The sequence below is a fragment of the Amblyomma mixtum genome, chromosome 3 (genome assembly GCF_055824585.1).
Source record: "Amblyomma mixtum isolate Tamu chromosome 3, ASM5582458v1, whole genome shotgun sequence".
NCBI classification, from domain to species: domain Eukaryota; kingdom Metazoa; phylum Arthropoda; class Arachnida; order Ixodida; family Ixodidae; genus Amblyomma; species Amblyomma mixtum.
The window spans coordinates 335448372-335475049 of NC_143014.1; the positions used below are offsets into that span (position 1 = coordinate 335448372).

The following is a 26678-nucleotide window of genomic DNA, read 5'->3' on the forward strand; positions in this document are numbered from 1 at the left end:
GGGAAAGAAAAACATTTGCCGAGCTGGTCGAAATGGGCGACAGGTGTGTCTTTAACGGCGTGACGTGCACGACTGCTACGGCGTGTGAACGGCACCGAGTGTATTAAAACGAGTACGTTGTTGATAGTTTGCAATGTTACGGGGCAAACATGAATAACTCACGAACAAAATGAGTCATAGCTGTCCCGAACCGCTCCTGCGACTCCTAAAGCGAATCAGCTGCATCTGGACTTCATGACCAGAAATCGTGATGTCAGTAAGGTTATTTCCTCAAAAGACACACATTTTAAGTTCTCTTTCACCACTGCACGTAATTTTGTGTGTAAAAACTGGTGTACAAAATGCTGCTGGCAAAATTGCGTCGATGCAATCATTAAAGAATTAATAATTGCATGAAATCAGTGAATAAGCAACTGGCTGTTAGCGTCTACTTCAAAATTAGTTTTAAGAACAGACTGTCTCCAAATCTTGCACATTTGGTGACCTCATCTCTGCATGAAATCATACTGGCTGTCTCACTTTGTTATCCATTAGAATCGTAAACCTTAAAGGAGTCTAGCCCATCGTAGTGCTTTGTAGCCGCACTGGTCTCGCAAGAAAATGACATTTGCTTTTTCTTTTTTTATTCATGCAGAACATCCAGCCATGTCGTCCACATCCCAAAAGCACCGGAATTTCGCCTCTGAGCCAATAGGAGAAAAGGCAGTCACCGACCTTGCTGGGATCGGACAGGTCCTTGGCAAGCGTCTAGAACAGAACGGCTTTGATAAAGTGAGACATCTACTTCTGTGGCACTTCTGTACAGTTTGTCCACCGCGTTGGCTCGGTGGTTAAGGTCCTCAACTGCTGACCTGAAGGACGTGGGTTCGATCCCGACCGCGGCGGTTGAATTTCGATGGAGGCGAAACTCTAGAGGCCTGTGTTCTGTGCGATGTCAGTGCACGCTTAAGAACCCGTGGTCAAAATTTCCGGAGCCCTTCACTACAACGTCGATGTCTCTTATAGCCTGAGTCGCTTTGAGACATCAAACCCCATAAACCAACTGCTGTACAGTTTTGCAATTCAGGGTTCAAACTTTGCCTCGGGGAAAGTAGGAGCCTGGGGCTTCATTTGCACATTTTTCGCAGTGTGGTGCGTTTTCTGCAACAAGGATCTCACACTCATATTGTTCTTCTGGTGGCTTTATCACTTCTTGTTGCTTGCCAGAGTCCGATTGCTCCTTCAACAGTAGGATTGGGAAACACTTCTGGTTGTGGCAGCACATTTGCAGCGTTTTGCGTTCGTCAGTTGGGGGCTGTGTATAAGTACTTTCAGTTCTCAGCGAGTTAATTCTTGGAGATTTTCTTGCCGAGTGTGCTGCCTGTGGCTTAGTGTCAAGTCTTTTCTGGTTTCTTGTTTAAGAAAGCTCAGGATCAGGCTGGTTCGTGTTCTCTAATATCTTGGGGGTTGCTTTAAAGCTAGAGAAGGCTATAGTCAGACGCAACTCAAGAAAGAAGCGGCAGGTACCTCGCAATGGAAACCCTGCAGCTAATGGCGTCAATCCGATTTTCATGACGCCAGGGTTATTCCCCATTCATCTGCCACCCCCTGAGATTTCACTCTAGCAAGTCTAAGGGGATCGGTCAGTCGAGAAAAGGTAGAATCACCACGTCATTAGCTGGAGAAGTTCCTTTAACTCTTCAATACCTGCGGAAAAATGCATGATTTGGAGTGTACTGAAACAATTTTTTTTCGCAAGAAGTGACTAACCCAGTGCATATTGCAATGCATGAAACTGTAGCTTATTAGTTGTGTGTGCAAAGGTACTTGAACATTTATTTGTCAGATATGCCAAAAATGTGAAAAACGTGCAGCAAAAAAAATTACTGGCTGCACTAGATTAGAGGAAAACAGGAATATAAAAACTGTTGCATATGTTTGTAGCTGTCATTCTTCCAAGTTTCAGCTCTGAGGAAAAATTATTGCACTTTCCATGGTCGGTGAAGTCAGGGGTTATCACTGGAAAAGCAGTCAGGTGAAGATGTGAAGCAGAAATAGACATGACAGGCACTCCACATAACGTTTGATCTTTGTTCTCTGATAGCAGAGCTTGCAGTTCCTTCTTTTTCAATTTTTTTCTTCTCGTTGGTGACGAATGGATTCTATGGGAGGACTGGGGGCGTGGGCTTCTTTTACCTTATCATACCCGAAGATTTGTTTAATGAGCTGCTCCCTGAAAGCCAGCTGATCAAATTTGGCGTTTTGTCTTGAGCAGTATGATTTGAAATTTTCCTGTTTCCTGGCCTCGATTGGAGTGATTTGGACAGCCTTGTATATGTTTATATTGGGTATATCTGCTCTGTATTTGGTGAAGCAACAATTTCGAGCTTGTGTTTAACGTGGCAGCGTTGGAGCAAGTGTTCGGAGCAAAAGCTGCATGCGTTGTCACACTAATACACTAATTCAGGATTGGTTGAGAGGGTTGCGACATCACACATTAAGCTGTACAATGAAAATGATTAAAACTGGAGTTTAATTTATTATAAGGTTGTAGAACAACTGAAATAAGGATATAAAGTAAATTGTGCTGAAAAGAAAATTGGGGTTGCGAGCTGGGTTGTGAGTCACACTACCCCTAGGCCAAGGAGCCGCATTCATTCGATTTGGTTGAAGGGAGACCTCTTGTCTCATTTGGTGTATCGCATGGTCTAGTATGCCTACTGATGAATGCTAATGAGTGTAATTGGAAGGAGGTACTAAAAGAACCATTCACACTGTCATGTCATAACCTCAAGCCAAAGCTTAAGTGTCCCTGTAATTTTTGGTCATTTCAGAAAAATAATTAATGGAGCACTCATTTACAGTCACTACTTTTGCTGCTCAACGTGCACACGAAAAGTACTTGGGACATTATTTGTTGGTCTGTCGGAACATCTTTATTTTGGTCAAAACGAAATTTTCGTTTCCTGATATTTGGCTTTTTTTGTCATTATTTCATAAAACTTTATTGCAGCGGGTAGGGGGTAGGGGTCCGAGAAATATAATGCGATCGTAAGCTGAAAATGCCCTAAATTCCCCTGTAGTCACCCTTTAATGGGAAAGTTTTTCAGGCACTGCTGTCAAAGCCACAGTATCCCAACTAATGGAAGTGCCATTACCACCATTGCTGTTTCAGGCCTATGTTGTCCTCGGTCAGTTTCTGGTCCTGAAGAAGAACAAGGACATCTTCGTCGACTGGATGAAGGACATTTGTGGCGCCAACAACGGGCAGGCAACTGAATGCTACCAGTGTTTATACGACTGGTGTGATGAATTCCTGTGAACTTTGCTAGATGCATTCAGCAGTGAGCTGGACTTGTAAATACCAAAAGGACTTTCTTGATCGGTTGAAAATTCAGCCTGCCTCTCTCATTTATGGCGTCTTAATTTCTGCAGGTGTTTTTATCTTGCGCGCTTTTTATTTCTGCAATAAACATTTTATGTCTTTTTCCATTGAGATGTGCATCTTTCCTTCAGATCCACACACTTCCTTGTGCGAGCATCTTTTGCAGAAAGCAGCACATTTCACGTAAGTTCCTTACATTAACACATTAATTATTAAACAAATAGCCAAACGTATGGTTGCTGGTACCAGTGAGTGTCTTGCATTTCAAAGTGCACTTCGCACTCGAGCAAAGGAATAACACAATAGACTGTACGAATCATTGCGAAACCCCATGCCAGTAATCAATGAGTGGGGCACACTGCGCATGGCGCCGTAGGTTCAAACGTTTTGACGGAATGTAGTCTTGACATGCGCTGCGTATAAATGTGGCGGCTCTCTTCAAAGTCCAGCAACCTCACCTTTTACTGCTGAGTGCCTCAAATCCCTGATGCCATTGGCACACTGCATACTATTTAACATGTAGAGCTTGGATGCTAAGTTCAGTGTCGACATATTCTCAGCAGCCAGCGCTTTCCCGGGCAGAATGTTCGTAGTCTCTGAGTCATCCTTCTGAAGAGAAAAAACCTAAGGGACACTGTTATGTGTGGTAATGAGAAGCTGTAGAGCACTGTTGTACCTTCCATCCTCGATGCACTCGGAAACATGCGACGGGTTTGCCTCCGGCTCTATGCCTATGGCGAACTGTACTGAAATGCAGACATTCGTTCAGCCTCGTCCCAGGTCTGGTCTGGTGACGTCACAGCTTTAGCAGAGGGCATTCGCCGGTCTGGTCACCTTACGTCCCTCCAGCCAATCGGATTTCTCCCGCTCTGGTGACGTCTCTGAGTAACAACGCCGGTTGCCCAGTTTTCGCTTCAACGAGACTTCTTAGCACGCTTCCGCACAACAATTCACGAGCGATTGATGCGGAGGGGACTACGTTTGCGTGTGGGCTCCGATTTCGTGAGCGCACCGACTAATGGTATCCTCTTTGCGCAGCGCACGCTGGCGCGTAAGTCACGGATTTGTGGCGTCCTTTGTGTGCAGCTGCGTAAACTGTAGTGCTTGCTGAGCACAGTGCGAGGAGCTGGCAGTTCGACATGCGGGGAGAAAGACTGAGGCGTTGAAAGACATCTCGAACATTCCGGGAGGCACACACATGCGTCAAGATACGCGGTGAAATGTGGGGTCGTGGCGGGCTCGTATTATGCAGCCTGACTACTTCAGGCAGGAGTTTGATCGAGTTTTTCTTTTTTCAACAATTTTTCCATATGCAATAAAGAAAAAAAACTGCTGAAAAAGGAAAAACTCCAACACAAAGCTGCGGCGTTGGCCGAGTGATGGCCGAGATCAGCTGCAAGCGAAGCTGATCTAAAAAATTATTCACTGTCTTTGCGCCTTCGGCAAAATTTTTACATTCACGCTTGAATGCGGCTATCTTAGTTGAGGATTCGACGGAAACCCGTCCGGCGAGGGAAATTCAGCATATTGAAGAAAACAGCACTCGCCGAGCGAGGTCACAGAGGAAAAGAAAAACAAAAAAAACACACATTGACGTTTCGGCACCATTGTGGGTGCCTTGTTCACAATGAAAATGAAACGAGATGGGCCGTTGCTTCCCATCTCCTTTAATTTCCATTGTGAACAAGGCACCTGTAGTGGTGCCGAAACGTCAATGTGTTTTTGTTTTTTATGTGTGCTGTTTTCTTCAATATGCGGCTATATTAGTCAATGTGGAGGTCTGAATTTTTGTCTGATTCCTTCATAATTTTGGCCAATGCCTCCTATTACAGGGCAGTAAAGGGTTCAATAACGTTCGATTAGAAATACAGAGTTCAAGTTCCGTGCTGCTAAGTACAGCTGCCGAGAAACGAAAGTGAAACAATGTTGTGACCACGACAGAGTCGATGCCAAGCCAAGCAGAGACTGATTGGCCTGATCGGTTCGCTGGAAATGCTAAACGCTAAACAAAGCGTACCGGAACTTGCTGTAGGACGCATTGCACTTACGTCAATAAACGTGCAAAAATCAAGGACAGCGTGTTGTGTCGTGCTCATCAGAAAATGTTGAACCTCTCAAGTTGACCGGGATTAGCTTCTGTCGGGCTGTCCACTTCGCCGTCGAAGATGAACAGCGACCGGGCTGGGAACATGCCCGTCTTCTGGCTTCAGGATACGCGGTCTCTGGTGATGTCACTTGAGTGTTTAGACAATCGAAAAGTTTTAACGACATAATCTTATTGCTCTTACCTTTCGAACTTCAATGACGCACCAGCAGTGATATCGCATTGCAAACGACATGTTCGCACGGTGGAAAGGTGCAACTGCTGACGATCTGAAACTGATCATTGCCGTTCTCACCAAATTCACGTTAGCGTAATTTTTTTGAAAAACGCGATAGGAAAATGGTTTCTGTGACATGAACCGTTTTAGCCCTGTTTTGTTTTAGCATTAGTGCATGACTAATAGCTGTTTTGCTCGCAGTGTGATTAACGGTAATCGCGTAAACGAAACTGCAGCGAGAAGCGGCTCGGCTAGCTGTCAGCACAACTCAAGCAAGACGCAGACTTTGGCCCTGATCCTTTTTTCAAGTCATCCACTACTGACGACTGCCTAGAACAGACACTGCAGCCTAAAAATAAGTAAGTTTTATTTTGCAACGATTTTCAATGGTCTCCCACTAAACACTGTTCCCATCAATGCAGGAAAGAATCAAGCGCCGATGATGACTACTGGACCAATCCGAGCATGTCGCCTTCAACTTCGAAGATGACGTGGTAAGTATAGGTTGTCTGGAGCATAATATGCTCGAGCCTTGCCCCCTAGACTTGCTAATCTTGCCTTGCAACTATGCAGGAAGACGATGGCAGAAGGAACGTACAGTTCAACAAGAAGCCACAGTCTTTAAGCAACGAACAGAGGAAATTCGGTTTTGATGAACTGAACCGGGTCACAGCAGAAGTTTGTGGTATGAGAACGCAGCCTTCAAGTGTGCATAGTACGCAGCAAAAAAAACTTTATTTAAAGTCTACGCCTTTAATTATTAGGTATTGCTCCACTTGCATCTGGCTCGAATCTGAGGAATACAGACTTGGGAAACATACAAAAGCATGCTGAAAGACTGAAGATTTGACATGATGTAAGTATTTATGCGACTGTTTGGATAGTGCAAGTCATTTTTTGCATTCGTTATGCCTCGATCAACATTGTAATTTTCTGTGCAGGTTCCCACGAAGGGTCTGAAAAGCGTGAACACTCCTGAGGAAACTGTAAGGAACATTGTAATAGGCCAGGTAATGAGTTCTTTGGGTTCTGGTGTTGGTTTAGATGAAACTGGGGACGACTCCATCCCATTTTTGTTCATAGTAAAAATCGACTCTCTGACTCGGTGGTTGATGGTTGCTCGGCAGCAAAAGACGCATTTATTGCTGAGACAATTAGCTTTAAAGATTTTCCTACAATTCATTTCAAATTAACTAATAACATCAAGACCAGAAAAAGGACTCTGTCATTGTTGTTTTGAAGTGAATGGCTGTATAACCTAGACTTTGGGATCCACGTGCAAAATATTTTTGACCCACCGCACTTTGCTTATGAAATCAGTTGGGCTTGGCACCATCTTTATTTAACTTTTTGGCCTTTTGAAGGTTATAAAGCCTTCGTTTTCAGTGAAAATAGCATTTTTGTAGTTAGAGTGCGATAGTCTATTGTACAGACCAACTTCAGTTAGTCCTCAGTGTCTTTTTAAGAGGGGACGCGGCTTTGAAATTCCAATAGCGAAATATTTGATTTTTAATAAAACTGCGGTATCAGCGTGAATGCATCTTTTTTTTATGCTGTCCCAAATTTTCATTCCTCAAATTGAATGGGACATACCCTAAAAAAATTGTTCGCTGAACCTCAGCAGCTGGGTGGGGAAACGCTCGAACAGTGGGCGTTTTCCTCCGTTATGGTTTTCTACCTAGATATTCACCTTGTGGAGCAGATCTCATCATGGCTGTTTTTATTTATTTTGACCCCGTTTGTTTTATTGTACTCTGAAGACCATAGTGTAGGTCAACATTCTTCAAGTTTTTGAACTTTAAATTTCTTCTATGAAATTTTCTTCTCACTCGATATGTCTACAGACACTGAATCACAGAAATGTAAGGCCTAAATTTATGCTTTGCAAAAAAATTGAAAGGATGTCTTAATCTGTAGCATGTCTACAGGAATGCAATGAATGTTGAACCAGCCTTCTGTCACATTTTCTTAAATCTGCAGCTTTTTAACAAGATTCAGAGAAAAAACAAATATAAAATTTTTTGTGGAGATATAAGAGTGAAATTTTGTGAGGGTAGTCGTAAATTCATTTTTATTATATAAAAAATTGCATAAATATATCAAACAATACCCCCCCCCCCCAAGGAGCATAGACACCAAATTTTAGTTGTGTTGTTTTCATTTCTGTAATAATGTGCAAGACATTAGTTAACATGGATACCTTATTCACATGGATAGTATGGTATTCACGTACGAGAGGTAAATAATTTATAATTGAATTTTTTCTCATGCTGTTTTGGTTTTCAACATCCAAGCAATGGCTTTGACATGGAAGTTCAGTATATGCCATAGGAGGCATGAAAAAACTGGTGTAGGCACTGCATCTTCATTTGTTGTCATTCTGGATTTGAGGCAGGCTGGCTTTAGCATTGTAATGAATTAAAACAGCAAAGTACCGTATATTTTACATACCTTACATGATCTATACTGAACTTCGATGTCAGAGCCATCGTTTGGCTAATGAAGCCGAATCTGAAATAGCATGAGAGAAGAAACTCATTTGTAAATTCTTTACCTCTTTTAGGTGGATACCACATGCTGACCAATGAATGTATTACGGATAATTACAAAGAAGAAAACACACAACAGAAATCTAGCGCCTTTGCTCGTTTAACAGTGTCAAACTGTCAAATGCAAGATGTGGAACACATTGGGCAGACGGCTTGAGGATTGCCGGTGATGTACCATGAATGTATTTCACAGATGCCTCACATTACATGTGAAGCGGCTGCCCCGGTAACAGTTTCAGCAACGTCTTACCTTGTGTGAGTTCTTAGAGATCGTGCCCTCACAGTATTCACGAAGCTTCCTGTGTGAAAAAATTTCTTAAAACAAGTGGCGTTGAGCTCAACATTTGAAACATTGTGTGACTACATTGAGTACTCCGTGTGGTCCTAACAGGCACACAGATTAGAGTTACATTAAAGGGCTTGAGAGCAGCGAACAATATATGATGGATATCCACCAGTGACAGGTATAAATTTATGTCCATGCTACCTGCATAATATATGCTCGAGTAGTGTGCAATAGTCATGTAAGGCCCTTCCTGTGTTTATGTGAAATGTAAATTTCAAATGAATGTAAATAAATGTGTTTATAAATAAATTCACATAAATAAATGTTAAGCTTAGTTTATGGGGGTTTAAAATCCCAAAACAACTTGGGCTATGACGGACGCTGAAGTGAAGAGCTCCGGAAATTTCAACCGCCTGAGGTTTTTAACTTGCACCGACACAGCACAATATAAATGAATGTGTTTATGTGAGAATGTTGCTCAGATAAGTGTACAAGACGGTGTTTTTTTTTAAATTTTCATAATTCGTTACGGCAGTGTATTAGGTATTGGTTCATAATTCAAGATGTTGTCTCTTTGTATTCTGCTATGGATACTATGCTTGAATTTAAGCCAGAGGTCATTGACTGATATATCCATACTATGAAATCACACCGTAATGTCAATGAATGAGCCTAAATAACTGTCACGGCATAGAGTAGTACCATAGCAATTTCTAGCAACGTTGTTAATGGTTCTCTTCTTTTTTATTTTTCTTCCACACAGCCGTATTTCCTTGGGAAGCATCGTTCTAAAGAGGACAAAATTCCACTTTTGAATGAGGCTGTGCGCACCCAAGATGGAAATGCCATAATTGCTGTGAGTCATTCTGAGTTAAACACGGTGGTTCTGTGGGGTAGCTATAGTTCGGTACAACTCAAGGCTGATGCCGTTGGTAAGAGGGCTTTTTTTTAGAGGAATTTGCAGCTTCATTCTTGAGTTGCAGTGCAGCGGACTTTAGTGGTTGCAACTTCTTCGGGTCAGAAGATAAATCAATGTTAGTTACCTGTAGTTTAGCATTACCAGCCGACATCACTTATTTCATGATTTCATCAGTTTTGTGATTGCAGGTTACTTGTGCAGAAAAGCAGCTCAGCTTTTTTTTTATATTTGTAAAATTAGGCAGGAAATGTCAAAAATGTTTTTCTTAAGAGCTGGCCTGAATCTCTCGACTAAATAGTGCATCGAGAATTTTTTTCCTCACAGCAGTGTATATGCACCTTATTTGAAACTGCAAGTCCATTAAAAACTTAGAGTCCATTAATTGTTGTGCAGGTTCTGCTTTTTCTGAAACAAACGCTGAAGCCATCCCTTTTCAACCAAGAGCTGATGCAGAGGCCAAAGGTCGTGTCTCACTATCTCAGTCATCTGCGTGCAGTGCATATGACAACAGTCAGCTGATGGACATTCTTGGGTGAGAATGCTGGCGTCTTATACACAGTGGTTGAAGCGTTTCGAGTAAGCTCATTGAGCGATTGCAGATTGGCTTGAATTTTCACTGTGCTGAACCCAGAACTATTGTAGAAGCCGGAACCAGCTTACATTATGTGTTTATACTTTTTTTTCAGACTTTGAACTTGTATTTTTGAATTCGAAGGCATCTTTAAGATAAACACCTAAGGCCTGGAATGAGGCTACCAAAGTTGCCCATGCATCTTTAGGCAGCAGTTGACAGGGCCATGTGTATGACATTTTTTTTATTTTAGTCATAAATGCATCATATTTTTATATTCTTTTCTTTTATTTCTCTGCTTTGAACCTGTGAAAGAATGTCCCATATCATGTAACAGTGGCAATTGTAAGGCCTGTGTCGAATGTCGATGTGTAATTTTGGGCATCTTTTGCTACATTTACACACTGTCAAGTTTTCTCCTGGAGCCCATCTTATAAAGAGTGCTTCATTGCCTGCATTGTCTTTCCTTTTTTTTCCCCCACCAGTAAGCTTGACAGAACTGAAGATGCTGTGGTATGTAGTTTACTCATTCCACAAAGCCCTTCTCAATGTTTTGTTGAAATGGAGGCGCTTAAAGCCAACCTCTGTTCTTCGATGGTCAAGTACAGGCTTGCGGTTGAAACACCAGAGGCTGCAACGAAACTTCGAAACCTACAGTCTTGCTACAAGCAGGTACAGGCCACTGTTCGATACTATTTAGTTCACCTATTGGCAGAATGTTGGCTGAGGGGCTGATTCTCTGCAGATCCCACTTCCAGTCCGACCCTTCACTGGAAATGCAGGCAGAAGTTGTGAGGGAAGAACTGAAGCTTCTTGAAATGCAGCTCATCATAGAGATAAGCAAGACCTGTGCACTAACTACTGTTGTGTACTTTGAGCAGTATTCCCAACTAAAATCAAGATGCCTTTTTTTTTACCAACGTTTAGCAATACTGTGCCCTGGAGTATTACGTGGAGAAACTAATCACAGACATGAAAAGGCATATGTTTTATTCCTTATTACATGAGAAACATTTCTTTAAGAAAAAAAATGCATTGGAGGTGTTTTAGGGTTCTACATGTGTGCGTCTACCATTCCTTGAGAACAGCCGAGACTGCCTGTAAAATTCTTATGTTCATACATGCACAGTATAGCTGAACTTTTACTTATGCCCTTTGTTGTAGGAGGAAGACTCAAAAGCTGAAAAAGAAGGTCTTAACATACTGATGCAAGAATTTCCTCTCAAAGCATTCGTTGTTGGGTCATCCCTGGTGACAACTCTTTACTACTGCTGTCTCTACCATTACAATGTCTCAAATGTAAGTTACCCATTTTTCAGGCGCAGTTTAGGTGTTTTCTACATGTTTGAACCTTATGCATTAAAAGCCTGTTTAAAACTGAAAGCCTGCATTACATCTTAGAGTAGCTAAGCTAACTCTTCGAAACCTGTTCAGCGATGCACACTTAGTGCTGAAACAGAGCAAAACAAATCCCATAGCACACTGCCATGAAAACATTGTCTGTAAATACTGATGTGTCTACTATATAATAGCAGCCACTTGCATTGCAGAGCGTCATATTTTGTTATGGGAATGTACGTCTAAATGAGATGTTTCTGACTTTACAGCTCTGTGCAGTCAGTGATAACAAGTAGCAATACAAACTGAACTATTCAATGTAGGCTTCAGTTATGCACAGTAGTTTGTCTGGAATTTGTAGTTGACTGCTCAATAAGCCTTGGTCCTTTCGTGTCATGTTGCTGGAGCTGAGAGTGCTTGTAATTCTCAGAGTGGTCACTCGCTTTTTTGTTGACCATCTCAGAGTTGCGAAACTGCCAGGTACACTCACATGTAGGTAAACATGAGGAGAAAACTAGACCTGATTAGCAGTTTTTAGTTAGCTGACTCTTCTCTCAAATGTGATGTTTGTCATGACATTGCAGAGCCACATTGCGAGCCCGACCCAGATGAAGGCTTTGTTTAATGTGAGTATATCCTTTCCCCTTTTGGGGCGCAGTTTTTTGTTGCTACATCGGCATGTCCCATCTGCAGCCACATTTGACACGATTACTTTCATTTGCGCATTTGCCTCATGCGACGCCCAACACAGTGCCTTACAGCATGGCACAGAACGTTTGTGTGTGAAAAGTTCATGTTTGTTAGTGTTCATCCTAATGCAGCTCCTTTGTCCTTTCTGTTACAGCTGACTGAAAAACAGTTTGTATGGACTGCACTGACAGCTTTGGCACAGATCAAACACTGGAAAGAAATTGACAACCTTTTCAGGGAAAGGTGAGAATAGTAGTAACTGTGCTTGTCGTGTGACAAAGTATATTTAGCGTCCATGGTAGAGAGAGGGTGTGGTAGATGGTCCTTGGCGATCACAAAATGAACAAGGGAGGGGAAAACCTCAGGTTGCTTGAGCCAACGTTTCTACAAGGGGACTTGTCTTCGTCTGTGCAAAGCGTTCATCATTGGCAGAGATTAAATAGGGCCTTCGCTCCGAGGAGGAAGGCCCCGGGTGGGGGAAGGAAAGCGGTGTGAGAGGGGATGCGTGTCAGGAAGGGGAGGGAGGTGTATCTTGATGCGTTATGCTGCAATAGTGGAAAAACTTGTATCCGGGGGATGTGTAATGAACAAAGGCTTTGAAGGGGCTGCGACGGGGGGGAGGCGCTGGGTGGACCTGTAAAGGTCAGATAAGAGGATTAGTCAGCGTGGCACAGGCAAATGAGAACAAGGCAAACAAAATAGGCTGGCACTGGAAGGAGAAAAAAAGGGGGGGGGGGGGGGGGCATTTCCAAGGAAGGACAAGGCAGGGGGGGGGAAATGGCTCAAGTTCAGAGAAAGCCAAAAGGTGGGGGCGGAGAGGGTAACAGGAATGTCATGGTTTCCGAGAACTGATAGTAGGGGATTAGGAGAAAAAAAAAGGAAAACATGAACAAAGGGAGAGGGTGAGAAGGCCGGAAATGTGGTGGAAGACATGACGTGGGAAGGGTGCAAAGAGCGATAATTTACTTATGCGAGGTTCTAGGAAATGGTCTGACCACGTGCAAGACATTTGTTAATTTAAAATTATGCTAACCCTGGAATGTACCTGAGAGATTCCAGGTTTCCTCTGGACATGTTAATCCCTGTTGGTTGCAGTGTTTTAAATTTGTGGATTAGGAATGCTTCTCTATATTTTCTGTCCCTAGTCGATTTGAAGCCTGACTGAAGAATGAACAATTTGAGCTCGTCGAATTTGTGATGGCGTTGATTAAAATGGGTCGACACTGCCTTCTGTTCATTCCGTGTTGTGTCAGCTCGGTGCCCGTTTAATCTGGCATTCATTGTTTCCCGGTTTCTCCGATATATTGTTTCTGGCAGAAGGAGCACTGGAGCATGTAGATAATATTGGACGATGTGCAGTCAAAACTGGTCTTTATATCGAAGCTGAAATCGCTTGCCGTACTTTTAACCGTAGTGTCCCTTGTAAATGTTTGCATGTCTTGCATCTAGGTCGAGAGCATGAAGTTACTGTCGGTGGTGGTTTCTTACCGAGCCTAGCATGCACCAGGATGTCCTTCAGGTTTGTGTTGCGTCTGTATGTTACCCTTGGTGCGTCGGGAAATATTTTCTTGAGAAGGTCGTTACCAGTTAAAATGGGGTGGTATTTCCGCAGGATATTGTTTATGTTTGGAAGCGCGTTTGAGTATTTCGTTATAAGTGCAGGAGGTCGTTGACTGTTAGCTTCTGTTCGTTTTTCAAGAACTACATCTTGTTTCAAAGTGGTTGCTCGTTGGAACGCGTTATTAAGGGTTGTCTGTGGATGGTTTCTGGTGATTAGTGTGTTTTTTTAGCGAGTGGAAATGTTTCAGGTAGTCGTCGTCATCGCTACATATTCTTCTTAGTCTCGTTGCCTGTCCTACGAATATACCTTGTTTGCAGTGTCTTGGATGATGGCTAGTGAAATCTAAGTATTGCTGTCAGTCAGTAGGCTTCCTGTAAAGTGTGGTTTTGAACTTGCTTTTTTTTCTAAATAGACAGTGGTGTCAAGGAAATTGACTTTCGTTTTCGAGGAGTTGAAGGTGAATTTAATGCTGGAGTGGCTTGAATTGAAATGTGTGACGAATGCCTTCAGGGTCTCAGCCCCATGCTCCCATATCATGAAAATGTCGTCTATGTAACGCAGGTATATAAGTGGTTTTTTATAAATGAATTTAGAAGTTTAGATTCTAGTAGCCCCATAAAAATGTTCGCGTAGGTGGGTGCGAAGGGAGTGCCCATGCTTGTTCCAAATACTTGAAGGCAGTAAGAAAAATCGAATTCAAAGTAGTTGAGTGTTAGTACCAATTCAAGTAGCGTGAGGTACACTTCAGTTTCGTGTGGGTGAGGACTTAATTCAAGTAGCGTGAGGTACACTTCAGTTTCGTGCGGGTGAGGACTTTGAGTTAGAATTTTGGAGAGTGCGTCGATACCTTCATTTATGGGAATATTTGTGTACAAAGCGGCGACGTCAAGTGTGACAAGTATGCTATCTGCTGGGATAATGGAAGCATCATTCAGAGACTCTATTATGCGGAGAAAGTGCGGTGTATCCTTGACAAAGGAAGGAAGGTGGGTGGGAATATCTGCAAGATAGTTGTTCAGGAAAATTGTTAAGTTCTCTGTGGGCGTGTTATTGTTTGAAACGATAGGTCTGCCGGGGATATCTGCGGTAAACAAGTCTTCTGCGGAAACCTTATGGATTTTGGGAAGTAGGTAAAAGCGTCCTGCCTGTTTGTTTAGCGGATTTAAGAAGTGGTAGTCGGACTGCGTGATTAGTTTCCTTGATAATAAGTTTGCCAGTTTGTTCAGAATCAATTTGCAGAACTCTGAAGTGGGATCTGAATCTAATTTCCTATAATGACAAGGGTTGTTGAGTGGCCTAAAAGCTTCTTTTTTGTATTTTTCGACCGGTAGGATAACTATGCTACCTCCTTTGTCTGCAGGCTTAATGACTATATCGGTTCTAGAAGCTAAGTGGTTCAGAGTAGCCTGTTCCGTTGGGGTAACGTTTCTGCGTTTTCGAGCTTCCTTTGTTTGGTCTATAATTTCTTTCGAGACAGATTTAATGTACAAGTCTAATTCGGGACTCTGCTGCGCTTCCGGCGTCCATGTGCTTTCAGCTTTGAGAGGGATGGAATTAAGGCTGGTTACTTCAGTAGGGTGAGCACGTGTTGACCACGTGTTACAGGAAAGAGCTAGGTTAGTAATCGGGGTGTTAGTTTTTTCGGCAAAGAATTCCTTTATTCGCAATCTTCGCGCAAATTCTGTGAGATCTCTGTGAAGTTCATACTCATTAAAATTATTGTTAGTTGGACAAAATGTAAGGCCATGCTTCAGAATCTGTTTGTCGCTATAACTTAGGGATTTGGAAATATCGACAATGTTGCTGTCAGTGTCCTGTGGCGGAAAAGGCGTATCTTTTGTCTGTATCGAAATTGGCGGGCGGTTGTTAAACTGCCCAGATGTATTCATATCTAGTGGAAATTTATCTCTAATTTGTTTACGCTGTTGTTTTTTGTGCAGCTTGCGTTCCTTTCTGGCTACAAAATCTGCTAGTGTCTGGCTTTCGTCTGAATTTAGTTCTATCTTACTAAGTTGACCATCGAGGGAATTTAACTGCTCTTGACAATGTTCTTATAAAATAGCTTTTCCCATCGAGCGAGGAGTTCAGGCCTGAGCGCACTGAGGGAGCACCTAACATTAACTCGAAGTCCTTTGGGTATTGTCCTGTGCTGCAAGTAGGTTTTGTAAGTGTGTAGGTGGAATCGGTAGTTAGTTTGTTTAGTGGCTAGTTTTCTGGCTACCAGGAAAATTCGTCTTTTGGGTTCGGGGCGATTGGTGCTGCCAGATGTAAGTCATCTGCGCTTGTGCCGAGTGGACCTCTTGACGGGTCTTAGGGGACTTCTGTTTGAGGGTGGTATCGGTGTCGAGGTCCGCATCGGTGAAAATCTGGGTGCTAGTGTGCGTCACTAATCACGTAGGCGCCTGTGTGAAGTGGTGGCTTTGCTGTTTAGTGGCTACTTTCGGTGGGATTCCTACGTGCTGTTCCGCTGGTGTGGGATCCACGGTTACCGTCTGTGTGCCAGCGTCGCGAGTCTCTGGAGTGAACTGTGTGGAGGTGTCCTGGGTCCTAGCGGGGGGAGGCTGTGTTCGTTCCTGGGTGTTGTCGCTTTTGTGGGTGGTCTGTTGTTGAGTGTTAGCCAGAGTGGGAGAGGGAGCATGAGTGGGCTGTAGCGTCCGCTTAAATGTGTTTCTCAGCCAGTACTTTATGTTGTCTGCCATTACTTGAACGCCAAAAAAATTAGGGTGAAGTCCATCTCTGGCCAGGAGTGCCTCAGGGTCATGATGGATCTGAGCGTGGTGGATGATTTCAGCGTATTTTTGGTAAAGTTCCATGTCCAGCAAAAAATTGTTGAGCTTAAATGAGTCCTGTGCGTGAGCTGCGAGTTGGCAGGATTGTGGCATGTGTCTGTGGTGCAAGTTGACTACCCTAGGAAGCACGGTTGTCAGGTGCAGTTTCATGTTTGGTCTGATGGCATGGACCTCGTGTACCAGTGTATTCATGGCCTCAATGGTCTGTTCCGCACTGCTGTGTTTCAGGTCATTATTCCCGCAGTGAATGACGAAGTGCGTGATGTTCTGTGGTGCTGCGGCTATCAGTTTCCTTATGTCATTGGTTTTGGCGCCGCTCTCAAACCTAATGTATGGTGCATGTTCTCCAGGAGGAAAGTGATTGTGGATGTGCTTGTATTGACTATCACCTATCAACGCAACATGTGCCAATGAAAGAAGGGGGAGAGGCTTACCTTGTTCCATCATCTTCCGTTGACTGGAGTCCATGGTAGAGAGAGGGTGTGGTAGATGGTCCTTGGCGATCACAAAATGAACAAGGGAGGGGAAAACCTCAGGTTGCTTGAGCCAACGTTTCAACAAGGGGACTTGTCTTCGTCTGAGCAAAGCGTTCATCATTGGCAGGGATTAAATAGGGCCTTTGCTCCGGGAGGAAGGCCCCGGGGGTGGGGAAGGAAAGTGGTGTGAGAGGGGATGCGTGTCAGGAAGGGGAGGGAGGTGTATCTTGATGCGTTAAGCTGCAATAGTGGAAAAACTTATATCCGGGGGGTGTGTAATGAACAAAGGCTTTGAAGGGGCTGCGACGGGGGGGGGGAGGCCCTGGGTGGACCTGTAAAACTCAGATAAGAGGATTGGTCAGCGTGGCACAGGGAAATGAGAACAAGGCAAACAAAATAGGCTGGCACTGGAAGGAGAAAGAAAGGGGGGGGGGGGGGGGCATTTCCAAGGAAGGACAAGGCAGGGGGGGGAAATGGCTCAAGTTCAGAGAAAGCCAAAAGGTGGGGGCGGAGAGGCTAACAGGAATGTCATGGTTTCCGAGAACTGATAGTAGGGGATTAGGAGAAAAAAAAGGAAAACGTGAACAAAGGGAGAGGGTGAGAAGGCCGGAAATGTGGTGGAAGATATGACGTGGGAAGGGCGCAAAGAGCGATAATATACTTATGCGAGGTTCTAGGAAATGGTCTGACCACGTGCAAGACATTTGTTAATTTAAAATTATGCTAACCCTGGAATGTACCTGAGAGATTCCAGGTTTCCTCTGGACACGTTAATCCCTGTTGGTTGCAGTGTTTTAAATTTGTGGATTAGGAATGCTTCTCTGTATTTTCTGTCCCTATATGACAACCTTTATATGACAACGGGACAATTGTTGTCCCTCTTGCTTAAAGTGCTAGGAAAAGGACATTGGCACATCTGGGTGCCGTATTTTTGTGTGCTCAATACTGCCTAACTCTCAAACAAATCATTCAGTGTGTTTTTATCTTTTGCTAATTGGCCTACTTGGTGTTCTGTGTGTTTTTAACAAGAGAAGGTGTGCAGTTCTATGCGGGCGATGCTGGCGAGAAAAATACATCGACTGACTCACTATACCTCTTGAAACAGTTTTCAGTTCTAATCTGTTGTCTTACAAGTCGATGAGACTGAGGTACGAATACGCATCACATTTGAGGTATTTTTATGAAGTCTTCAGTACAAACGTGTGCCCCCATTTTTTATAAAACCAGTGGTAGAAACGACTTACAAGGTTTCATTCAATTTCTATAGTCATTCCAAGTACAATTTTACAATTTTTATGCATACAATATGCATAAAATTTGCACCTTATAAAGGGTTAAAGGAGTGCAAGTGACCTGAGAATGTTATTGAAATATTTTTTTATATTTTTTTGTTCGTTTGCAGTCCTGGCTTGTCAAGTCAAAAATGCGTTGCTGCATTGGTTTCGACAGATCTGTTGAAATCCTGGCCAAGGCACATGCACCACCTGAGGTGGGCTTGTCATCTTCCAAATGTTTGAGAAACTTGTCACGTGCAGTATTGAAACGGTCACAGCCTTGCTCAAAAGTTCAGGGAGACTGAAATAGCTTGAGAAAAAAAAGAAAAGTGATAAAAGAGAAAGAACTTAACGTTTTGAGGCGCACGTGTTGTGAACAGCAAATCGCACTGTGGCATTGAAACAAAGCTTGGATTTGAGACCCAAATGTTGCGACTTTCGCACAACAATGCATACTAAATGTGTGATGGTGGCCCCACATTTTGGCATTTCAGCTTGTCTTAGAGGACTGAAATTCACTCATGTCTAGAAGTTCGCCCAGCATGAAGCGCTTTTAGCTTTCACTGCCAGCATTCTTTGAACTCTCTCTTCGCTCCAAGCCTTTCACAAGAGCTTCAACAAAGCTCCTTTGTATGGCTGGTTCCTTGGGCGGCTTGGAGCACTTACAAGACCTTGTAACCATGTGCACCCTGTAAAGTGCAGTGAAATTTAGAAGCAATTCAGAACCCTTTTCCTTCCATTCGCTCTCACCTTTCTCTTTCTTATCAGGTATTCGAGAAGTACCTCCAAATGGTTGACGACGCAGAGAAACGATTAACACTGGCAAAATTGCATAAGTGCCGCAGTGTTGCCATTGAGGTGAGTTTTGGCCACCAATTCTAGATTTCAGCTTCAAAAGGCTGTCTTTAGGTTGGCAACTGTGTGTGTGTATGTGCCTAACACAAGTGGTGAACCAAAGTTTGACTTGCAGAACCAGGAAACCACCGAAGGCTAGAGGAGCGAAATAAGCGAAAAGCAGCGCTATGCTGTTAAAAAGTGCCATTTTTATCCATTGCGTTGTTGTGTATGTTGGAATAATGCATCCAAAGATAGGACGACTTGCGTGTAACATGATCGCTTCAACTCGCTAAACCAGTAATGATACGTAGACAGCGTAAATTTATGCTCTTTTCTCACTATATCTGTGTATGCCGCTAGCAGCGACGCGGTGTGGAAAAGCGAGAAACAGCAGCGGCGCGGCGGATCCGCCTCGCTTGCGCGTGAACAAGTGAGGACAGGTCATTGTTTTTTTCACAGTGCTGTTTGGAAATTCCTGGCATAGGGGCCCAACAGCTTAAATAATTAAGTCAATCCACTGCTGTGGTATTGAGAGGTTTAGGAAAGCTATTTTTTTAGCGAGTTAGCATGCATGCGCTTTAGCGTTGCGCGTGTTATGTGCAAAACGGCATCACACAGTCTATAATTAAAACTGCATTAGTTTTATAGACTCTCTGCACTTCATCAGGAGTTTGACATCGATGACACCTGTTGTGTGCACTTTTCTTTGCAGATATTAGTTTACCTTAGAGACCGGCAGCAGTTACTTAGGTACAAGAGTGAGTTACCACCACATTCCATTCCATACTTTGAGATTGAAAGGCTCCTTAATGGCACGGTAAGCTTACCTCTAGCATGTGACGTTTTCAAAAGGAAAACAGTTGACAGAGGACTCTCTATTTGGGAAAGTAAATTTAACTGGAAAAAGAATGCCAATTACGGCGCATTCAGCAAACGTGGAGGGATGTTAACGGCTCCCTCGGAACACTTCCCTCCCTCTTTCTACTCTCACAGTTAACGTTTAGTGACCCGGCGGTTGATTATGCGTGGGCTTAAAAAGCCAAGCTGCAATTCACCCATAGTCACACCTATTGAATGAACTGTGTAGGTTCCGAAACATGTCATCTCAACTTGGTTGGCATTCTTTCCTCACTTAAATGTGTTTTGTTTCACAAGCATAAGTTGCCCTCAAATTAGCGTGATCATTTTCTTGTGATGGTTGAAACCCCCCAGCTTTCCTGTTTGGGTTCCTGTTGGTAATGCGATGCCACTGTCACTATACAAAATTCTGATATGATACACAACAGAATGTAGGGCGTGTGCAATTGCTTTGCTTTAATGTGTGACCTTGAACAAGTATAAAGGTTATAAAGAAAATGGCAGTAAAGGATGAAACAATACCATTCATGTTGTAGTGCATTGCAGTTCGGCAGTCATGCTTGTATTTTTAGAAGGTACTCTCAGTGATGTGCTCAATCTCTTTTTTTCTTCTTTCAGGCCGTCAAGTGGAAGAACTGAAACAATTGTTTTGCTTAATAATGTGTAAATAAAAATGGAGTAATTATTTCACATGACATGCTGAAAGAAAAATAAATTTATCCTGTTTTACAAGGTTGCCCTTGTCACTTCATGTGTTAAGTTAATGACCAAGACAAGTTTTGAAGGCTCAGATAATTTATTAAAGACCAACTGCACCCTCAGCAGATTAACACTACATATAATAAAAGCACAGTTAAATCTGTGTCGTGACTCAATCAAACAACCTTAGCAAAGAAATCTGAAAAGGTTGGACACTTCTCTGTGCGTACTGACTGAAGGTTCCCCACTAAGTTTAGTACTTGATACTACAAAAGTAAAAGTAGGCATACCTTATTTTTCAGTTTTTGCTTTGGAATGACGCCTGAGACATTCGTGAGGGTGGATCTCAACATGAACTTTGCTGGCACTCTGTGAATGATTCATCATTGTTCTTTTTATTTGTAGTTTCAGTTTCAGCAATTAAATGCCAGTTGTGATGTCATAAATATGACATCACATGGAGCATACATTTATAATGGCAGTTCGCTCACCTGTTGTCATTCCGGCTTCTGCAGCGGGCTAGCACAAGAGTGGGAGCGAATTGAAATGACAAAGCAGCAGATGTATAATGGTTTTGTTCGTTCTACATGACCTCGCACTTACATACTTGTGACATCACTACCACTGTTTGGCGACTGAAACTGAAAACTAAATCAAGAGAAGAAATTCAGTTACTATTACTGAGACACGAATTAAGTGCAGTGATCGATGTTTATTATTCCAAAGCAAAAACAGTAAAAAAATTAGGGGGCTCTACCCCTTGAAACCCCACATACTACCCTGCCATAAGTGTTAAATATTACTCACGACAGTGCAGTGGAAATATAAATATATTACATTAAGTTACAATATTTAACAAGGGCTAAACTCTACAGCAGATCAACAAAACAGCACTGGCTAACAGACACACTAGACTCCATTACACGTAATGGAGTCTAGTGTGTCTGTTGTCACAAGCATAAAAATAATCTGCTGAATCAGAGTAGTGGTAACATATGCATCAGTAATATATACATGAGAAGTCTGGTATTGCCTTTTTGCACAAACACAAAACCACGGTCTTGTTGGTTAAATTGCAACAACCATACTTCAGCGCACAGAGATAATTTTCAGGTTACAGAGTAATGCAACTGGAAACGATCCAACCCCACAAAAAGCACTGAATATGCACACACAGCTGCATTAACAGGCCTTTAGAATCACTTTTCCGCTCCTTGCTGCTGGCAGTGCTTCTAGCAAAAAATAGAATGTATGCGGACTGAGTTGTGTTCTTGTAAAACTATACCATTTCAACATGGAGAGTTGTAATGCCATCAAAGGTTACCGTATTTTCCGGTGTATAAGACGGGGCTTTTTTTCAAAAATCTTGCTGAAGCGTCCTATACAAGGGTGCGTCTTATACGCTAATTTTTCGTTTTTATTTTTTTCGAGTTCAGAAATTACTCAGGTTCATGTTCAACGGGCTTGTATGATAGCCTGCTGTTCCTGCTTACCGAAGGCATAGATATAGCTAAGACAGAAAACAGACCTGTGTAGTCAGCCTTTTTGGACATAAGCAGTGCATACGACAATGTGAGCAGAGAACTCCGCTGAAACGTGTTAAAAAATGAAGGTATCAGTAACGAGGCAGCTGATTTCCTGCAGGAAATACAGCGAGATAATAAAATTGTGATTATAGGGAAAGGGATAAAAGAACAACTGTTGAGGTACATAAATAATTAAGGCAAGGTTGTGCTCTATCATTGCTAATGATTATGCTCTATGCGAAAAATATAAAAAGAATGCTACAAGAAAGTAATCTAGGTTATAATCTGGCGCACAGATTAGGCGAAGAGGTACTTGAGCAACCTCTCCATGATATTCTACTGTTAGCAGATAGCCACGAAGATTTCCAAACTCTGGTTTGTTGTTGTGAGGTCAAAAGAGGCAGTCTCCTCGTCTAGTTTGCTGTGCCCCTGACATTTGAAGTGAGGGAGAAGGTGTAGGTTTACTACGTAGGTAACCTCCAATATTGTAGTCATAGGCAATCGTGGTTTTTCTTCCTTTTTTTGCAAAACATTAAAATGGTTGTAAGCACACACCGAGCTTTATTTTTTTTATGTTCCCAGATTTTTAGATTGTCCCAGGGTGGCCAGTATTTTCTGAAAACAAACAAAAATTGTGATGTTAAGCTTTGGATCATATTTTGCTTATTTTGCAGTAAAAAATTAAAGGCATTTTGTTTTCTTAACAGATAGTTGCAAATATTTAGAAATTAGTGGAATTAGTTCTTGTTGCCAGATGTTTATATCAAATTTAGCACAGTTTACTAAGCTTGCAATAAATGTTGGATGCTTATTAAGACACTTTATTGTAAATCTCAAAAGTGCAGTGCATAGATGATCCAAATAGGTTGTGTTTAGATTTACGCTAGTTTATGCTCCGGATTGTCTGGTTTAAGGTGCCGCTGCAGAATGGACCTTCAAGTGTCGGCTGTATTAACTGTAGCAGAGTGAGCACAATTCTGCATGTGAGAACTGTGGACTCTAAGGACACATGAACTAGTAGCGCGGTGGCTGTGGAGCAAATAGTGAACGCCAACTGGCACGCACCGTAGCAGCAGTGGCAGACAGCACCTTCTCGACGTGACCGTTTCTGAGACGTGTCAAGGAAGGGACTTGAGCTGACATTGTGACTTGAAAATTAAAATGGCTTATTTTCATGCCCACTTGTTTCTGATGTTGCTGGACATTCTTGTTGTGCAACATGTCATCTCATTTGCTGAACTGTGTGTTTTAAATGATGTGCTTGTAATGGATAAATCATTCTATATCAAATTAAAAATGATAATAATACAGGTACACAAAGCACTAAACATGACATGTGAGAGCATATTTATTGCAGGAATTAATATGTAATTGTGATGATTTTTTGCCAGCCAGATGAAGGGAATATGGCAAATTCTCAAAATGCAAAAACTTTTCAGAAAAACTCAATTCTGGCAGAACCTTTTCTCCCTGCTACTAAACTTAAATTGGGTGACACAAATGAAATATATGACACCAGTTTCCTAGGAGCTTCAAAACCAATCGGTTTGCCCAATTGGACATTGCAAAGCCATTTGGAATATCCATTTGGGTGGCGACATCCCATTGGAATCTCGGGAACAAATGGGTAATCCAATTGGCCCACCCAATTGAAGTCCAGCGTCCAATTGGAACCAGTTGGCTGTCCAATTGGTTCCTCATGGTATAAGTTGCATCCGGTTGTAACCAATTGGAATTCCCAATTGGTTCCAATGTTTTTTTTTCACTGGGATCGATGTACAACAAATATGGTACTAAGATGTATGGATTTGGAAAGGAATAATGGCATCGGGTCTTCCTTTCGGAAATGTGATTCTGTGCTTAAGGGGAGAAGTTAAGTCGAGATTAGACTCAAATCAGAGAGCTGTTGGAAGATTAGCACTAGGTGCCCACGAAAGAAACACTCATGAAGCAGTACAGGGGATATGGGTTGGACATCACTCAAAGCACAGAAGCTCAAAGTCAAATATTATATGAAGAACACTTGAGAAAATTAGTCCACCGAAGGTGCAGAGCTCTATATATATTTAATTCCTTATATAGGAGGGTTGCCTTTCCAAGGCAAAAAACAACAAGGAACCTAACCGATAAGTATGCAGAACAGAACGATGCCGAAAGAAACAGCATTAAACAACAGGCAAAAAACCACAGAATGTAAAAACTAGATTAATTCAATGGAGAAGAAGAAGAGCGTAGAACTACATCGATACTGGAAAAGGCAGATCAGGAAGGAATCGTTCCATGATAATTCAAGAAGCAGTTCTCTACTGTTTGAAGGGTGTCTTAAAACGAGCACCTACAAAAAGAAATATAATGAAAAAGGTAACATGTGCTACGCACGGTAAAGCAGCGCAGTTTTTTGCCAGATTCCAACTGTACCGGAGCATATTATGGGGAACTTTTGAGGAGTTATTACGTTTGTTGGTTTATGCTTATCGGCATGTAATAAAACCTGGGAAGAACCTCGAACAGAAGTCCAAGTTGACGCCAAGGCACTCAGCCATTTGTGATACTGTACAGAAATGCAGGATCATGAAAACAGTGTGGAGGGCATAAGGGATGGCTTAAAGTGATGTTTGGAGAAGGGTAAGCACAGCTTCCATTGGAAGGCAGCTTCACTTCAAAACAAAAAACAGAAACCAAGCGAAAGCTCGCACAGAAGCAAAAACAAAGCTAATTGGTCATTTATGCACGATTTGTGTACTGCTGCTCTATGGTGAATTCTTACCAACTCTCCTAGCTTCTTTTCTTAATCAGTGAGGACCTTTCTTGATGTCTACATCAAGGGTGAAATATTTGTGTATCAAATACGGTGCGCAATGTAAAAGAGAATTTAATTGAATCGAACAAAGCCTTCACACTGCTGTAATGTCTACCGCTGCTGGATATCCTCCAACAATGGAAATAGACTCAGTAAAAATAAAGAGGGGGAGGGAGGAGGGCTACATAGAAATATCTGTGGCGTAGCCCGCGCTATGTTTCAGCTTCCTCTGTGTGCTGTGGGGACGCCTCCGTCCCCTGCGTTCGCTTTCCCTCAACGCACTAGTTCCCTGTAGTTAGCTCCCATGAAACGCGCTCTTCTCAGTTTGGTTACTTTAACTAACAGGGAAGGGCGCTCGTGTCGCAGCGACACCAGCGCCACGGATGGTGTTTTGCTGCGCGGTCGAGGGGAGCAACGGGGTCTCTTCTCCCTGGGACCGGGAAGCAAGCGGACGTTTCGCTCGCAGCTTCGCTCTTCGTCGACGCGCGCCTCTTGGTTGGAACTTGCTCCTGCCGAGCCCGTCCCGCTCGGCCTCGGAGTTTATCCCTTTGCCCTAGCGTGGGCGAACGTTCGCTCGTAGCCGTGCTGGTGAGTCGGACATCCTCGATTCCTCAGTGTATTTTGGTGGTTGCTAGCTGGCGTTATTGTTGTTATAGCAATAAATGCCTTGTTTGTGTCAGCCAGTGTGTCGTTCCTTTGTTCCCGCAGAGCAAGGCCCGCCGTGGTCGGCGAGCGCTCGGTAGCGTACACGACCACGGGGTGGGGTCCGCGCGGTTTTGAACTACGTCAGCCGCGGTTAAACGGGGAATACGTGTTTATCTCCCCTACTCTAAACCCCACAGTGCTTCTACATTTTCTATAGATAATAATGGAGAGGATTACACAAGACACTCGCTACAAGTGCCACCGATAACAGCCATGTCGTCCGAGGCAATTAGGTGCACTGCATTTTGAAGAACATGAGAATAAGAACCTCTTTTGCTGTTTCACACATCTGATATCTTCTGATGTGCCTACTAAAATGATTATTGTAGTTGCTTCAGAAAGAGCAAATCATTTAATTTTCGCAGATGTATGCTAGCAAAAAAATGGGGTAGCATATATGTCTATAACACCTGTCTTGCTGGCAGTTAAAATAGAGAGCCTTCTTAATCGTTTTCCTCTGACGACAAGTGTAGAACAGCTATGAATGTTAGTGCAATTTTTTCGTTCTCTCAGAGAACATCAAACTTTATGTGCAAAGCAGTAGCTATTCTGCCTCTTGGCCAATAACCTTGTGTTTTTGCTAAAATTCTCAAAATAATTATGAAATAATTCTTTACAGTTGACTTCCACACGACCTTATCGAGAAACATATTAATGAACGTCTCTTAGAAAAGACACATCTTAACAATCATCACTGCGAGTACCCGAGTGAAGTCACAACTGCCCGATTCTTAGGTTGAAGCAATTGTCATGCTTGGTTTACGAGCGGAACCCTCCACCACTTCCAGTCGAAAACTAACTGAAATAGGCTTGATTTGTTTCCTGCGTGCTTCCTAGCTTTCAGCAGCACCAAACCAGAAGTCATATTTCATCCTCCCCCATCCGCTTGATTAAGAAAATGTAAAAGAAATACACACTGGCAAACAACGAAACTACCGTTATACGTTGCCAAAAATAGCACCTAGACACAAAATGATAAGTTCGGATCGTAACTGGCTCCCTTAGATGTATAGGCTGTCGCATTCATACAAGTGTCAATAATACGAAGGAAACAAAAGTGATAACGAAATCAGACAATTACTTCATAATTATGCTAACTTTCAAAGGGTCTAGAA

General features: G+C 42.7%; 1 protein-coding gene and 1 pseudogene across 1 annotated transcript; both read left to right on the plus strand.

The window, feature by feature from the left end:
* The first annotated feature begins 530 nt into the window (after positions 1-530).
* On the plus strand, positions 531-3541 carry LOC149356037 (barrier-to-autointegration factor-like). The gene is made up of 2 exons (XM_089577732.1): positions 531-771; positions 3155-3541. Exons 1-2 carry the CDS (start codon positions 601-603, stop codon positions 3299-3301), a joined length of 318 nt encoding a protein of 105 aa, XP_089433858.1. The 5' UTR covers positions 531-600; the 3' UTR covers positions 3302-3541.
* Positions 3542-5529: 1988 nt separating this feature from the next.
* On the plus strand, positions 5530-20565 carry LOC149356038 (spermatogenesis-defective protein 39 homolog; annotated as a pseudogene).
* The last annotated feature ends 6113 nt before the right edge of the window (positions 20566-26678 follow it).